The sequence below is a fragment of the Oreochromis aureus genome, unplaced genomic scaffold (genome assembly GCF_013358895.1).
Source record: "Oreochromis aureus strain Israel breed Guangdong unplaced genomic scaffold, ZZ_aureus HiC_scaffold_150, whole genome shotgun sequence".
Taxonomy (NCBI): Eukaryota; Metazoa; Chordata; class Actinopteri; order Cichliformes; family Cichlidae; genus Oreochromis; species Oreochromis aureus.
Genome location: NW_024108750.1, coordinates 94,519 through 111,613, shown reverse-complemented (window position 1 = coordinate 111,613; position 17,095 = coordinate 94,519). Strand labels below are relative to the sequence as shown.

General features: G+C 43.3%; 1 protein-coding gene across 4 annotated transcripts; it reads left to right on the top strand.

The window, feature by feature from the left end:
* The first annotated feature begins 1,361 nt into the window (after positions 1 to 1,361).
* Positions 1,362 to 11,896, top strand: LOC116312508 (centrosomal protein 43-like). Of its 4 annotated transcripts, XM_039607632.1 has the most exons (14): positions 1,362 to 1,516; positions 1,608 to 1,677; positions 1,779 to 1,840; positions 1,943 to 2,003; positions 2,128 to 2,205; positions 2,841 to 2,888; positions 3,720 to 3,883; positions 4,283 to 4,357; positions 5,604 to 5,672; positions 6,548 to 6,669; positions 6,922 to 6,987; positions 10,759 to 10,792; positions 11,567 to 11,654; positions 11,729 to 11,896. In XM_039607632.1, the coding sequence occupies exons 5-14, from the start codon at positions 2,146 to 2,148 to the stop codon at positions 11,807 to 11,809; spliced, it is 807 nt and encodes a 268-aa protein (XP_039463566.1). In that variant the 5' UTR covers positions 1,362 to 1,516; positions 1,608 to 1,677; positions 1,779 to 1,840; positions 1,943 to 2,003; positions 2,128 to 2,145; the 3' UTR covers positions 11,810 to 11,896. The 4 variants fall into 4 exon arrangements, with proteins under 4 accessions (XP_039463566.1, XP_039463567.1, XP_039463568.1 ...); XM_039607633.1 differs by lacking the exon at positions 2,841 to 2,888; XM_039607634.1 differs by lacking the exon at positions 4,283 to 4,357.
* The last annotated feature ends 5,199 nt before the right edge of the window (positions 11,897 to 17,095 follow it).

Below are 17,095 nucleotides of genomic sequence, written 5' to 3'. Positions count from 1 at the left end.
CTTTGGCGATTTGGACTATTCCATTTCACAGCTGTTGTTACATTTTTTTTCCCATTTATTTCGTGTACAGGCCAAAGCAATCTATTTGTCGTTTCAGGTTGTAGTATTACACAACATTTTCAGATCTAATAGAAATAAAATGAGTGTTTCGTAATTCATTCAATTTATTGTCTTTATTTATAACTGGCATTATTGTTTCATTCTATTATAGAATCTTACAAGAAAGAGGCAAAATTGTATTCCATTATGCTTTATTAGCTGCTTGATAAAAAACAAATCAACAATGCAAAAACCCCAAAAACATTGCAAAACAACATACTGGAAAACAATTATTCATCACTCGATTGCTTCAATACAACACTTGGGCACATATATGCGGACGTTTAAGTGGCTGTTTTGATATCGCTCTCTCTCTTATCGATCAAATCTCGCTCTGGTAGCAGCTTTAAACTCGGTATGACCCAGGTTGATAGAGGTGCCCAGTCTGGATCGCATTCCAGCATTTTGTAGGCTGGTTTTCCTACAAAACACAACAAACATTAGCCCATAAAGCCACAGTGAACAAAGCAGCATAGCGCAGCGAATTCAATTCAAATCAATATAAGACTTATTTGTAACCTACATCAAGAATTATGTTATGATAAATTACGTAATAACTACAACAGAAGACGTACCTTTGTGGAAATGCTTGGAGCAGACTAACATGTGAGCTGGAGTGTTCTGGCACATTATATTTGGTCTTTGAGTTGCTGCAATCCAGGCCATCTGTCGGCTCTTTGTTACTTCGGAAACATGGCTTGAACAATTTCTCTTCCACGACGTAATCCGATAAAAAACGATCTCTTTATCCGTCGGCTTCCCGTGGCTCTCATGCGACCGGCTATTGCAGTTAATAATACAACAGCTTCTTGCCCTATCTTGTTTCTTTTTATCGCTGTGTGACTGTTTTCATGTGAAAGCCTGCGTGCGCTAGTACCGCTTGCCACGCGTTCCCAGAATCCTTTGTGGTTTTACCCCAGAATGACGTCACATTTTCAATCTCTATTTCTGGAGCTCGACTGGTCGGTTGGTCAACCCGTCCTCCTGTTAGGGCATTTATGGGTTGGTATGGGCGTGGTCTCTGAATGTTTTTCCATCTGTGGCGTCCCTCAGAGGCCAACCTGAGTGTGAGATTAAGTAATCCAGAGTTATCCTTTAACCCCCCAGGTTTCTGTTCAACGTGGTTTAAACGTGTGTGTGTGTTAGGCGTGTGTTTGTGTGTGTGTGTTTGCTTGCACCGGTTTGGTTTTATCTGTGGTTTGTTTTCTGTGAGCTGCAGTCTAATCTCAGCCAATATCTTGCTTCAGCTCTTGACAACTGAGCGTGCTGAGAGAGGTCAGCGTGAGGTCACAGGTTCACACGTGTCACATCTGATCCTAATCAGCAAATAAACTACTTCCTTCCTTCCTCCTCGTTGTAGGAGCTGACTCAGAAACAGATCACAAATGCCAGGAAGAAGTTTGACTTTTACAACAAGGTGAGGCCCACACTGTACCTGTGTGTGATGTCATCAGCCATTAGCCAACCACAGGCTTCAAGTGTTGATCTTTCGTCTTTGACCCCGGCAGGACCACAGCGGCTCAGTGCTGAGAGAAAATCTGAAAAACATCTTTACTGATTTGTTCCCGCTGTGAACAAGTAGGTTTTATTTCCTGTTTCAGACAGTGCTGAGGGACACGGAAAGAGCCTGAGGATGATGATGACGATGATGAAGGTTAATCTGTTTGTGTGACCTACAGGAACATGTTGGAGAGGTTCGTCACTGATGAGCTCAGAGCCTCAGACAAAGACTTCTCTACAAGTAAGAAAACGATTTTAAACCAATCACACTGATCAGAAACTCTGATGAAGCTCTCACTGTTCTGTCTGATTGATCTGGTTGATTTGATCGATCCGTCCACAGCAATAGACTTCCAGCAGTTCCTCGGGATGTACCGCGGCTCTTCTCTCAGTGCAGGAGTGTGGTGAGACTCAGTTTTTGGTTTTTTCTGATCACATTTTACGAGTTAATGTGAAACATTTAGAGTATAAATCTCAGAAAATGCTCTTCAGAGACTCCGAGTCTCACGAGGTCTCATCTTTGTTCAGGTGCTTCAGGACTCTGATATGGGTGTGGCCCATAGCCAGTTACCTGAACAGAAAGTCAGCCCTCCACCTCTCAGTAAGGTGCGTCTGCTCCGTCATCTGACTGGTCAAAGGTCATTCCGCTTTACTTCATCTCCCTGTCTTTAAAGGTGGTGACAGCACAGAGATTCTGGGTTTGTGTTTTGTTTTACCCCAAGCGCGACAGCCTTGAGGTGGCAGTTGTTGTAATTTGGTGCTAGCTAAATAAAATAAAATTGAGTGGAATAAGGAAAGCAAGAATATTCAAAACACATACAGAAACAAACATAAAGTAAACAGTTCACTAAAGGTCAGGGTGCAGCAGACTTTAGCACATGTGTACCGCGATAGAATGAACACCATGGGGTAAATAGTTCACAAAACAGAATCAGAACAGTTTAATTTGTGTTCTAACACAGTTACAGCTGCTGGCACCACTGAAGATGCTGATGTCAGCCTGTTAGTTCTGCTGGTAGCTGCATGGAGTTGATGCTAGCACTGATGTTAGCTTGTTAACTGCCATGTAGTGAAGATGTTGGCCTGTTAGGTCTGCTGATAACCATTTAGCTATAATGTTAACCTGTTACCTGATAGCCATGTAAGAGCTGATATTAGCACTGATGTTAGCCTGCTAGCTGATAGCCGTGTAGCACTGATGTTAGCCTGTTAGCTGATAGCTGCTGTCCTGTCCTGCACAGATCCCCAGGTATAAAGGCCTCAGAGGACAGAGTCAGACAGCAGCCCAGGTAACACAATGAGCAGAGGAGAGACTCACCTTGTGCTATTGCTAACCATCACCATAAACAGCAGCTCTTCTGACTAACGCTCCTCTCTGGCCTCCTCTGTCACAGTTCAGAAACAGGAAGCTAATCTCACCTTTTCATCTCATGAGTCATCAGCTATAATGATCATAGCTCTTCTGGTTAGGGACTAAAATGAAAGGCTCTAACTTTAAATATTTTAACATTCAAACATCCCCAACTTTCCAGAGCACTTTTGCATCAGTCGTAGTTCAGAATAATCACTTATCCGATTATGGGAAAATACGTTTTAGCTCCTTCCCCTCGCTGCTGTATTTCTCCTGATTGGCGGACTTCAGGAAGTCTGCTGAGGGGCAGTACACTAAGCCTGTGAGCTATATCATCTGAATTCACCGGACACAATCACTCCCATCATAAACCTAGTTTATTCTGTGTTTATGTGATAAAAGGGCTTCTTCTTGTTCCCATCTTTCAGTATAAAAGCTGCAAAGGATTACACATCTTTAGTTTTACTGGTTAAATAGATTTGTTTATTTCTGAATGAAGACGTGAACATTTTTCTAACTTGTGGTGCTGCCTCTTTTAAAGCTTTTATTGTGAAACATACAGGAAGTTCCTGGCTGCTGAACATCAGCTTTTGTTTGAGACCTGCAGCTGATTATGATCAAAACTATCTTTTCTGCTCTAAAACATTGTGACCTGGTTACTGCAGCTTTAATCGGCCTCCACATCTTTCTCTTTACCGCGTCTTCATCACCTGCTCACCTCCAGTCTGGGGTGCACGGTGTGACCTGAACTTGTCATGTCGCTGCTCAGGACTCAGAACGCTCTCTGAGTAAAGGAGACTTCCAGCAGAAGGAGGAGACCTCCGCCGACAAGAGGGAGTGCCTGGACCTGGACCTGGAGGGGGAGGAAGACCTCGATGAAGGAGATTCTTTCTTTGACGACCCGCTGCCCAAACCACAGAAGACCTATGGCTGGTGAGCTTGGCTGACCTTTGACCTCTGAGTCAGTGTGAATTCATGGGTCAAACGTATTTCCTTTCAGCTTCAAACCACAGTAGTCATCCTTCCTCTCACATTTACGCTCCCCTCCAAAATAAAAGGAAAATTTCCAGAAAGTATTTGTTGAATCCAAAAAAGGAAAATAATTCTATGAAACAAATTGTTTCAATAAAATAAATGTTGCAAACAATCTGAACATTTTGATAAATGAAAACATGTTATAATAGAAAACTGATTTTTCTTTATTTAAAAGAAAATTGCTCCAGCTTTCTCTCTTTCATCTCACACCTGAACTTTACCTGTCTGTGCTGTGTCTGAACGTGCTCCCTTTCCTTCCTCTCCTCCTTCTCTCTCCTCCTCCTCCTCCTGCGGTAGTCCCGTCCCCGTGTTGGAGGAGAGTCTCTCTGACTCCATCGTGTCCTCCTTGAGACGAGGCAAAAGTCTGAGCGAGTGAGTGTGCACGCCCCGTCCCGCCCAATCAGAGGAGCTGTACGTTCTTTGTTAAAGAACTTTAAAGAACTTTATTGAAACAGATGCGCTGAGACCAACACAGACACTCTTCACTTCACTACAGACTGCATAAGAATCATTGTTATTACTATTATTATTATTATTATTACTGTTATTTATAATTTATTTTTATTTGTTCTTAATGAGCAGATTTTCACTGAAGTGTCTTTGTGCTCTGGGCTGTTTCACTTACAAGCTGATGAATGCAAACATTCAGATTTATCCAGGATGATGATGATGATGATGATGATTGGCTGCAGAGCCCTCCATGCTGGGACAGATCCTGTGTTTCTCACAGCTTGTCAGGCGGTGTTCAGAGCTGTGAGCTGGGGTTTGAATGTGGAGCAGGATCACGGTGTTGGTGTTCCCTAGATGGACTGGGTGTGGACTGAGCCCTCTGTGGCTGTGACTGAGCCCTCTGTGGGTGAGACCGAGCTGTCTTTGTGTGTGTGTGGCTGTGCTCCATGTTGGTGTGACCGAGCTCTATGTAGGTAACCGCCTGTAGAATGTTACGCAGCTCTCAGTTCAGCGTTCGTGATGAAAGTGGAGCAGCCGGAGTCGGGGCAGCACCTGAAACCCTGTCAGTCTGATTTTAAGATCAGTGATCAATCAGCAGTGAGCGGATGTTATTGAACTCGCTGCTCCCTGTGTGTGTGACGGGCTCTGCACGCTGCTGCCTGTTAATAGCAGGGAGCGTCACACCCATAAAGGGACACAGAGATACAGGAATGACACTCGTGTAAGCGCCGCCTGACGGAGCGACCACAGAAACATCTGCCGAAGATCTCCCAGCATGCCCTGCTCTTACCTGTGCCCGCTCCCAGGTGAGGCCCCGCCCTGCTGTGTCCCGTGTGATGTGTTGGGGAAGGTAAACTTGGAACTGCTCGCCCGTCCGCCTCACTAAGCATGAGTTAAAACAGCATCCCTGTTGATGCCAGTCCCGCAGGCTAAGCTGTACTCAGCTCAGGTTACAGTTTGCTGGCAGCGATGTGAAACTTGTATGATGTTTGAAAGTGGGTCACGGGGGAGCTCCAAGCTTTTCCTCCTCCTCCTCTGCTCATGACTCCGAGGGTGTTTAACAGTTTTCATGGCTGATTACGTCCTCCTCACTAGAAGCTCAGACTTTGATGTTCATTGACACCTTTCTTTCCTTCTTCTCTCCTCTTCCTCTCTCTCCTGGCATCAGCTTATCTGTGCTGGCTGCTGACACAGAGGGCGAGCGAGACGAGCCTCTCTCTGATCCCTCTGAGCTCAGGTGAGCTGCAGGTGCACCTCTCTTCATGTGATTGGTCACTGATGAATCCTTCCAGGTGAAGCAGGTCAGCATCAAACCTCTGGGCTTTCCTGTCTGCTCTGACATTTTGGTTCCTCTCGTGAACACAAAAGTGTTTTGATAAACCTTTTTTATATTCCTGAACTGTGTGATGTCACAGAAAGGGGATGTCCTTTTATAGTCAAATGATTTATAGGCTTCACTGATAGGTCAGCTTTGAGTTCCAGGGATGACTTCAGGAATCATAAAGACAGGAAAAACTGATTAAACACCACTTTTTCTGTATTTATTTTTGCCTTGAAGCTGTCGCTGGCTTCTCTTTGTCATTAATCAAGTGCACCCCTTTCGGTTTTCAGTCAGACTCTCACTGACGTAACGAGAGTGTTCGATCTGTGCAGAAAATGTGAAATCTACGAAAGGTTTCTGAGTGTTTACATTACAGGGCTCGCAAAATCGCGAGCCCGACGTCCCGGGGCTAGCGATATCTCCGGTCGGGCTACCGAAAGCTATCTCAGCCCTGCCCAACGATAGGGACATCGGGCTAGCGATTTTGCGAGCCCTGGTTTATATATTACGAACCCTTGGGTTTATCTCCTGAGCCATTGGAGGGCCATGCCCCACAGCATGGGAACCAGCAGCCTGAACTGTGCAGCTGTAGGTAGAGCCAATAGATCAGCTTCTTTACAACTCCCCTCTTCTCACGCTGTTTCTGGTCCATGTTGAATCTGCTGTTTGATGCTGTCTGCTCTGGTTGGGTGGGAGAGGGGAGGTCTGATCAGGGCTGAAGTGGGGGGTGTCTGTGTCTTGATGTTTGAGCACTGTCAGGGTCTTCAGTCTGTGCTGTCTCTTCTCTACAGGAAGGCGGAGGTGTCCGGATACAGGGGGAGTCCAGCAGCGTCACTGTCTGAGGCTCAGAGACCGGCATCAGGAGGAAGAGGAGGACAAAGCAGCGTGTCAGAGCCAAACCTCAGCAGGAACGGTCAGTTTGTTTGTCTGAGTGAGTTTGGGTCGAGTGTGTTTTTGTGAGGTCACCATATCTTTAATGAATTGATTGTGATCCTGAACGTGGCTGTTCTCTGTGGACTCCAACTGGTATGGTTGTGTGGTTGGATGTTAGTGTGGTTGGATGGTTGTGTGGACTGGTGATGTGGAACTTCCTGTTTGCTCTAGAGCAGTCTCAGTGAAGCTGTCGATGCTGACAGATAAAATGGAACTCGTGGTTTCTCTGCAGGAGCGTCTCAGGACAAAGACAGAGGCTTCAAGGCTCCAAGTGACAGAAGTGGATCTCTGCATTTAGGTAGGATTCAGCGCTGACACGCACTAGGTTTAGATCACATAACACAGAGTACATGAGCAGAAACAAACACCTGAACAAGGTCAAACCTCACGTGGAATCTCAATAAACAAGTATAAATACAACTACAAATATCAACTAATAAGATAAACATAGGTTAACGAGGACACAATGACTATCAGAAGCTGTGATCAGTCAAATGATCAGAATAATACTCTGTCTGAAACTAGCTGCTTTAGCTCCTCCCCTTCACATAATGCTTTTCTGATAGTTGCCCCCCCCCTCTGTCACATCAAACAGATGAGCCTGAGCTCCCATACCTTTAGCTGATATTGACAAACTTACTGGGCCTGTCTCAATATGCAGGGGTGCACATAAGTGGTTCGCAGGTGCGCATTCGCTATCAAAATAAAAGACGCACACCAGATAAGAAGTTGCAACACGCGTTTGCGTACATAGATTTTCTGGAGGAGGACAGACATTTGTTTAGAACTCTTAAAGATGTCGAAGAAGCAAGCTCCTTTAAGCAATTACTTTGGTGTTCCTCCACCTCCAAAGAAATGTCAGAAGGAGTCCGAACCACAAAAGAAGTGCGTATTCTCGGAAAAGTGGTTGCAGGAGGTGAGTTGGCTTCAAACAAGTGATGAACGCGAGATGTGGTGCAGAGTATGCTGTGAAAATCCCACTCTAGCAGACAAAAACAGTGTCTTTTATATGTACACAAACGCGCGTTGCAACTTCTTATCTGGTGGGCGTCTTTTATTTTGACAGCGAATGCACACCTGCGGACCACTTATGTGCACCCCTGTCAATATGCGTACTTGTGTGTACTTGCGTTCTCGTGTACTCGTGATACATCATCAGTTGGAGACCAAGTACTGTTCCAATTCAAAGTATGCATCAAGCCGAGAACGCAAAAAATTCCTGGATGTGTTCTCGCTCCTCCCGTTTTATTGAGTATGCATCGGTGGTGACTTGTGTGTACTTGGTACAGCTAAATATCCCAGAATGCATTTCGTCCAAAACTCAAACGCGGCAATGGCGGAGCAGCACAGCTAAAAACTTTTAAATATTACTCTTTCTGGGTCACAAAATAAAGTTTTAAGTAATTTTCAGGCGAGAATGTAGCTATGTAAGCTTCAAATATCTGCTCGATTTATAAAGATATCATATATTTCCAAAAGTGCTCCGATATTTTCGGAGACGTCTGACTTCTGTCATAGCAGACCGGGAGGTCGAGGATCACTAGAGCCGGCGAGAACAGCAGACTCCCGGCACATAATTTTCAACCCACCCCCGCAGTCTTTAAGCTACTCAGGTTAAACTCAGGTTAAGTTTATTGGAGTTACAAAAAGTGTGCAATAATTGTTTAAACAAAATCAGGCAGGTGCATAAATTTGGGCACCACAAAAAGAGAAATGAAATCAATATTTAGTAGATCCGCCTTTTGCATAAATTACAGCCTCTAAACGCTTCCTGTAGATTCCAGTGAGAGTCTGGATTGTGGTTGAAGGTATTTTGGACCATTCCTCTTTACAAAACATCTCTAGTTCATTCAGGTTTGATGGCTTTTGAGCATGGACAGCTCTCTTTAACTCACACCACAGGTTTTCAATAATATTCAGGTCTGGGGACTGAGATGGCCATTCCAGAACGTTGTACTTGTTCCTCTGCATGAATGCCTTAGTGGATTTTGAGCAGTGTTTCGGGTCGTTGTCTTGTTGAAAGATCCAGCCCCGGCCCAGCTTCAGCTTTGTCACTGATTCCTGGACACTAGTCTCCAGAATCTGCTGATATTGAGTGGAATTCATGTGTCCCTCAACTTTAACAAGATTCCCTGTCCCTGCACTGGGCACACAGCCCCACAGCATGATGGAACCACCACCATATTTTACTGTACGTAGCAGGTGTTTTTCTTGGAATGCTGTGTTCTTTTTCCTCCATGCATAACGCCCCTTGTTCTGCCCAAATAACTCAATTTTAGTTTCATCAGTCCATAGCACCTTATTCCAGAATGAAGCTGGCTTGTCCAAATGTGCCTTAGCATACCTCAAGCAGCTCTGTTTGTGCTGTGGGCGGAGAAAAGGCTTCCTCTGCATCACTCTCACATACAGCATCTCCTTGTGTAAAGTGCGCCGAATGGTTGAACGATGCACAGTGACTCCATCTGCTGCAAGATGATGTTGTAGGTCTTTGGTGCTGGTCTGTGGGTTGTCTCTGACTGTTCTCACCATTCGTCGCTTCTGTCTATCCGAGATTTTTCTTGGTCTGCCACTTCGAGTCTTAACTTGAACTGAGCCTGTGGTCTTCCATTTTCTCAATATGTTCCTAACTGGGGAAACAGACAGGTTAAATCTCTGAGACAGCTTTCTGTATCCTTCCCCTAAACCAGAGGCTCCCAAAGTGTGGGGCCCGCCCCCTAGGCGGGGCGCAGAGCCATTGCGGGGCGAAAACATTTTTCTTGTAAAACGAAGGGGGGCCTGGCAAAAAAAGTTTGGCAACCACTGCCCCCTAAACCATGATGGTGAACAGTCTTTGTTTTCAGGTCATTTGACAGTTGTTTTGAGACCCACATGTTGCTACTCTTCAGAGAAAATTAAAGGAGGGAAACTTACAATTGACCCCCTTAAATACTCTTTCTCATTATTGGATTCACCTGTGTATGTAGGTCAGGGGTCACTGAGCTTACCAAGCCAATTTGAGTTCCAATAATTAAAATGACAACAGTGCCCAAATTTATGCACCTGCCTGATTTTGTTTAAACAATTATTGCACACTTTCTGTAAATCCAATAAACTTCATTTCACTTCTCAAATATCACTGTGTGTGTCTCCTATATGATATATTTAACTGACATTTTTTATTGTAACAACCAACGATTTATACAGGAAAATAATGACTATTAACACGGCTGCCCAAACTTTTGCATCCCACTGTAAGTCTCTTACATAACTTCAAAATGTTAATGTTTGATTTATTTCAGTGTTTTATTTGTTCCTGAGTAAATTGATTTGGCTGAGATATATTTCAATTCAGGAGGAAACATTTTCACCGGGAACAAAAACAGCATGTTAATACGTGGAGATTCTGAAGGCTGCTTCAAAATGATCAGATTATATTTTAAATATTTGTTCAGTTCTCTTCCAAACCCCAGCAACTGTCTATTGTAATTTTTGAGTGTCTGCTAAAATAAACTAAAAGCGTTCTAACTTCTCACCTGTTTTGTTTTTATTAAGGCATACATGTACACTATTTTTATTAACAGAGAGATTTCGCTACTCAGGTTAAACATGATATATAACTCACTTAGATAACTTCTAAATGTTAATGTTTGGTTTATTTCAGTGTTTTATTTGTTCCTGAGTAAATTGGATTGGCTGAGAGTAAAGTTAAGCTTCATAACATATTAATCACAGTTAAATTAAAAGGGCACGGCAGTAAAAACTCCGGACCTGTGACATCATCAAGTACGCTGGTGTTCCAATTGTACAAATCCTGAGTCTGTACTCACGTTCTCGGCAAGTACGGACTTCCCGAGAACGTGAGTACGGACTCACGTACTTGAGAATTGAGAAAGGGCCACTGTTTTATACAAGTGTCCGCCACAGGAACAGGAACTGTGCAGCAGCATGTACATGTAGCTGTATGTTCTTCCTGCTCGATGACAGAAACATAACTAAAACACCAACAAACAAACAAACAAGTCCTCCAACATTCTGACTCTGAGCTGGATGAAGTCAGACGATTAACTAGGTTTTCACTTTCTTCCCTCAGATGATGAGGTTGAGTATGACGACGACTTCAACAGGTACGTACCTGTGTGTGTTTCTCTCTCTCACACACATACACACACAGACAGACAGACACACACACACACACACACACACACATACTCTTTAACCCTTATGTAACTAGCGTCATTCGCTGTTTTTATTCACGTCCTGTTTTAACCTCGAGGATTCAGAGGGTCTGATGTTCCTGTGATATCTGTGAACTCACGCTTCGAAGGTGCTGCTGGATCTGCTCATCATTATTATTACATCAGAGCCTGTTTTCACGGCACTGCTCCTTATTTGATCTTTCACTGGGAAACCCAGTTGCTCCAGATGTCTGACGAAAGTCCAGCCCTGAACACATATAACAGCTGTCATAGCACCATTTAGTGGCAAAAGGATGTTATGTTTCCCAAAGGGTGTTAGACCAGAGTTTAGACATTAACAGGAAAAGTAGTTTGTGGTTTTTCTTGCGTCATGTCCGCCGATGGGGATGATGGATTAAATCAGGATTAAATCAGTATTTAACATCACAGCTGTGATTTTTAACGCTGCAATGTTTTTGCTGCCCCCAGATTTCAGGGATTTTTTTAAATGTTTCTGCACGAAATAGTTGAAAACGTCCACATCTGTAAAGCAGCTGTTCAGATTCAGCTTGAAGGAACAGAGGACAGATGTGTTGCTGACCGCAGTGCCACAAAGCCACTGTCATGTTTTGCATTAAAGTGATACCTGTCCTCTGGTCTTTGAACACAGCTCAGGCTGGGCAGGCGGAGGTTCGTCTCACTCTTCTTCTGTTTTTTTTTAAGTCACCGCTCTGACCTCTCCAAGAGCGAGCTGAGCATCGGTGAGGAGATTGAGGAGGTTTCCATTGAGGGTCCCGACCACAGCGACAAGGTGAGACCACGCCCCTCCAGCTTCACCTGCAGCTCCAAATGCAGCTTCAGGCTCATTTCTGTCTCTGTCCACAGGTGGATGAATCCACTCAGGACGTCAGCGTCTCTCAGCTCAGTCAGAGTCATGGAGCCGACTACATGGAGGATGTGGGCTGAGCCTCCCATCATCCACCTCTTCTTTGTATCCTGATATTTAAGCATTTATAGTCTCAGTGAAGAATAAACTCTGTATTCATAAATCAATACATCCTCCCTGGGTTTTACTGTGTGTGTGAGTGTGAGTGTCTTTGTGTGTGTGTTCGTGTGTGTTCGTGTGTGTGTGTGTGTGTGTGTGTGTGTGTGTGTGTGTGTGTGTGTGTGTGTGTGTGTGTGTGTTTATGGGGGAATAAAACAGAGATAAGTAAAAAGCAGAAATAGAGTCTGAAGGTTGATTTTGATCCCCGGCTGACCTCAGACGACCTGAACAGGTACGTGTGTTCTTGTTTTGAAGCTCCAGCTCGGCTGTTTGTCGTTTCTCAGTAAAAAAATGAAGCAGGGCGAGAGGTTGTCAGTACTCAGGGCTGATTTTATTCCTCAGAGGCATTGCAGCCTTTAAAACTCCTCGGGTTCACTTTAAAGACAAAACAAACAAATGTTTTCCTGTTTCACGCTCTGTGGTGGGGAGGAGCTCACCGCTTGTTTCAGAGTTTGGCTCAGGCTCCTCTGGGAAACTGTGATTTATTAAAGCTTTCCATGATCAGAGTTTCTCTCTCTGATTTATTTTTTTCACTTTATTGACAGTATTGATATCTAGAACATGAAAAACAGATCAGTTTGACCTTTTTATAATAATATATGAATTATTCTCATGTTTAATTTGAAATCCTGCTGCAGAGCTGTCCCTCATCCTAATAACTGGATGTTCCACCCTTGGACTGAGTCGTTTGTGATAATTTCACTGAGTATTTCACATCGCTGTGGACGAACTTTGGTCCACTCATTCTCACTCTTTTCAGCACTCTTTTCAGATAAGGTTGCACCAAAGCCTCTCAGTCTGATTTATTTTCAGAGTTTGCCTCAGCTACTCCAAAACCTTCATTTAGTGCCTGAGCCAATCACACCTGCTGCTGTGTTTTTGATCATTGCCCTGCTGCATAAACCCAGAGCTCTTGAGTTTCAGGGCAGCCATCAGAACTATGAATTCTGCTCTGTACCAGAAAATGGTAGAAAGCAGAGTTCATGGTTTGTCCTGAAGCTGCAAAGCAGCCCAGACAATCACACTACCACCACCATGTTTGACTGTTGCTGTGATGGCCTCTTTATTGAATACTGTTAGTTTGATGCAGATATAACAGGACTCAAACGCTCCACAAACTTCAGTTTTTGTCTCGTCAGTCCACAGAATATTTCCCAGAAGTCTCGGGGATCATCCAGTTTCAATTCAATTCAGTTTTATTTATACAGCACGAAATCACAACAACAGTCGTCTCACGGCACTTTATATTGTAAAGGATATCCTACAATAATACATACTGAGAAAATACCAACAATCATATGACCCCCTATGAGCAAGCACTTTGGGCAGCAGTGGGAAGGAAAAACTGCCTTTTACCAGGCAGAAACCTCCTGCAGAACCTGCTTAGGGAGGGGGGCCCATCTGCTGCAACCAGTTGAGTTGAGGCGAAGAAGACAGGATAAAAGACATGCTGTGGAAGAGAGCCAGAGATTAATAATGACTAATGATTAAATGCAAAGAGGTCTATTAACACATAGAGACTGAAGAAGAACTGCCCAGTGCATCATGGGAATCCCCCAGCAGCCTACTAAACCTATTCCAGCATAACTAAGGGAGGATTCAGGGTAATCTAATCCAGCCCCAACTATATGCTTTAGCAAAAAGGAAAGTTTGAAGCCTAATCTTAAAAGTAGAGATCGTGTCTGTCTCACGAAACCAAACTGGAAGCTGGTTCCACAGAAGAGGGGCCTGAAAGCTGAAGGCTCTGCCTCCCATTCTACTTTTAAATTCTCTAGGAACAACAAGTATCCTACAAGTAATAAATGCATGAACTAGTTTTTCATCATCACTCTGAGACAGGATATTTCTCATTTTAGAGATATTGCACAAATGGAAGAAAGCAGTCTTACATTTGTTTAATATGTGCATTGAAGGACATATCCTGGCCAAAAAATGACTCCAAGGTTCCTCACAGTGTTAATGGAGGCCAAGGTAATGCCATCCAGAGTAAGAATCTGGTTAGATACCATCTTTCTAAGATTTTCAGGGCCAAGTACAATAACCTCAGTTTTATCTGAATTTAGCAGCAGAAAATTAGAGGTCATCCAGGTCTTTATGTCTTTAAGACATTCCTGCAGTTTAACTAATTGGTTTGTGTCACCTGGCTTCATGGATAGATAAAGCTGGGTCTCATGTATAGCAGTGGAAATGTATGCTATGCCTTCTGATGATACTGCCGAAGGGAAGCATGTGTAATGTAAACAGAATTGGTCTTTGCACTGAACCCTGTGGAACTCCATAATTGACCTTAGTGTGTGAAGAGGACTCTCCATTTACATGAACAAATTGGAGTCTATTAGATAGATATGATACAAACCACTGCAGCACAGTACCTGCAATACCTACAGCATGCTCCAATAATTCTAATAAGATATTATGGTCGACAGTATCGAACACTGAGGTCAAAAGCACAAGCACAGAGATGAGTCCACTGTCGAGCGAAATTTGTGTTAAGAGTCTCCGGAGGGAGTGGATGCTGGCGCGTTTTGGCTGCCGCTGCTCTCTCTACATACTGTCTATACTTAGTGTTTAGTATAGCTACAAAAGTTTATTTTTATTCTCTTGGATCTTGTTTGCTGTACTGGTGTCACCCTAAAGAACTGTGCTGTATTGGAGATGCCTTTTTCAGACCATAAATTAGTTTTATTCAGTGTTAGTCTCCCACTGTACAAAAATAAACAAAACCTGAAAAATAAACAAATAAACAAAAGAATGGTTCAGACCCTTCCAATCTAAATAATTTCAGGCCAATTTCAAATCTGCCTTTCTTAGCCAAAATTCTGGAAAAGATAGTGGCTGCACAGGTTCATAGACATCTCACTGGAAATAACTTGTATGAACAGTTTCAGTCTGGCTTCTGTTCATTTCATAGTACAGAAATAGCTCTAGTAAAAATCACTAATGATCTTCTGGTTGCAGCTGACTCTGGACTCATCTCCATCCTCATTCGCCTTGACCTTACAGCAGCTTTTGACACTATCTCCCACCACATCCTTCTTAGCATCTATTGGCATCAGTGGTACAGTACTCGCCCAGTTTACCTCTTATCTCTCTGGCCGCTTACAGTTTGTTCAATTACTCACTCACAGATCACAATCTACTCCAGTTAATTCCGGTGTACCCCAAGGCTCTGTCCTGGGTCTTTTACTTGTTGTCATTTATCTCCTACCCCTAGGTAATATTTTGAGGAAGCATAACATCCAGTTTCACTGCTACCCAAATGACACACAGCTCTACCTATCCTCCAAACCCACAGCTACTCTCCCACCCACATCCATTTCTGACTGTTTAAGTGAAATCAAGGTCTGGTTTACTCAAAACTTTCTTAAACTTAATGGCAATAAAACAGAATTAATTTTAATAGGCACCAAATCAAAACTGACTAAAGTCCCAACCAGAAGTCTTTCATTATCCATTGATAACGCTGTTGTCACACCCTCCATTCAGGTTAAGAGTCTTGGTGTCATCCTCGATAGCACTCTTTCCTTCACAGCACATATAATTAATATCACTTGGTCTTCCTATTTTCATCTCTGCGATATTAACCGCCTTCGTCCTTCACTTACTCCAAACAGTACTGCCATACTTGTCAATGCTCTTGTCGCATCTTGTTTAGATTACTGTAATTCTCTTCTCTATGGTCTACCTCATAAATCTCTCCATAAATTGCAGTTAGTTCAAAACACAGCTGCTTGTATTATTTCCAGAATTAGATCCACTGAACATATAAAACCTGTTCTTAAACAGCTCCATTGGCTTCCAGTTCACCTCTGTGTCAATTTCAAGATCCTGCTTCTTACTTTCAAAGCGCTTCATAACCTTGCTCCTCCATATCTCCATACATACTCACCCCCTCGTACACTTCGCTCTTCATCAGCTTCCCTTCTGTCTGTTCCACCTGCTCGCCTGACTACCATGTAGGGATGGGTATCGAAACCCGGTTCTTGTTGAGAACCGGTTCCCACTGTTTCAATTCCTTGGAATTGTTTGCCATTTTTGCAAACGATTCCCTTATCGATTCCAGTCACCCTGAAAGACGTCAACACGTTGCGGAGCGTCATTTACCTGGCAGGTCACCTAAGCGGCTCAAACGCTCAAAAGTTTGGTTATACTTTACGAGAACGGATGACAACAGGGCAACTTGCAATGCTTTCAAAGTAGATATTTCATTTAAAGGAGGAAACACTACGAATATGCAAAAGCATTTGCTCACAAAACACGCGATAACCTTAAATGAATGTCGTGTTTTTAATCCGCTCCGGACTCGTGAATCTCAACCCAGCAGCAGCGGTAACGTTTGCACGTCCTCTCCCGTTAATGCGGCAGGTAAATAATCAGCTAACAGTGCACATTATGTTAGCGCGATCTGCCTTATTACAAAACCTGCCATTACTGTGCGCTGCATTTAGGTGACCATGATGAGAGAGACAGTCTGGCTGGCAGTTCTCGCTGCAGTCTACCATTAGCATCTCCTTTCAGGCCAGGATAGACGAATGTCACCGAGCAGTGACTAAGTTTGTGGTCAAAGGCTTGCACCCATTTGCACAGCAGATGCCCCCGATTTTCGGTAAGTGAATGTGTTTAATTGTAGGCAGGGACATTACTGGATATTCTTGTGTAATTGCTACAGAATAATTTATGTTATACTTTGTTATTGCTACAGAAGAATATTTATTTTATTATTTTACATTTACATTTTTTTTCCCTGGGGACCCTGTGACACCCCATTGAAGAGCCATATGGCTGTGGATCTCTTAAGAGCTCACTGTTGGGTTTGTAAGGCCATGTTACTCCTAAATTTCTATCTTGTTCAAAGAGAAGATATAAAACAAAGTTCTAAGCTAATCGACCTTCGTGTTCTCTTTTTAAAAAAATAAGAATCGATAAGAGAATCGATAAAGAATCGAATCGTTAAACAGAATCGAAAATGGAATCGGAATCGTGAAAATCTTATCAATACCCATCCCTACTACCATGAGACTTTAGTTGTTCTGCCCCAAGACTTTGGAATGCACTTTCACCAGATCTCTGGACCACAAACTCTCTCACCACTTTTAAATCACATCTCAAAACCCATCTATTCAGAATTGCATACACCTGATCCTGTCTTAGTCCATTTTTACCTTTCTCAGCTTTTATACTTGCTTTTATACTTTCATGCTTGTTTT

Excerpts from the sequence above, each read along its gene's own strand:
- LOC116312508 (XM_039607632.1), top strand. The coding sequence starts at position 2,146 with ATGGGTGTGGCCCATAGCCAGTTACCTGAACAGAAAGTCAGCCCTCCA. Across the intron at positions 6,670-6,921 it reads GCCAAACCTCAGCAGGAACG|GAGCGTCTCAGGACAAAGAC; the intron begins GTCAGTTTGTTT and ends GTTTCTCTGCAG. Across the intron at positions 10,793-11,566 it reads TATGACGACGACTTCAACAG|TCACCGCTCTGACCTCTCCA; the intron begins GTACGTACCTGT and ends TTTTTTTTTAAG.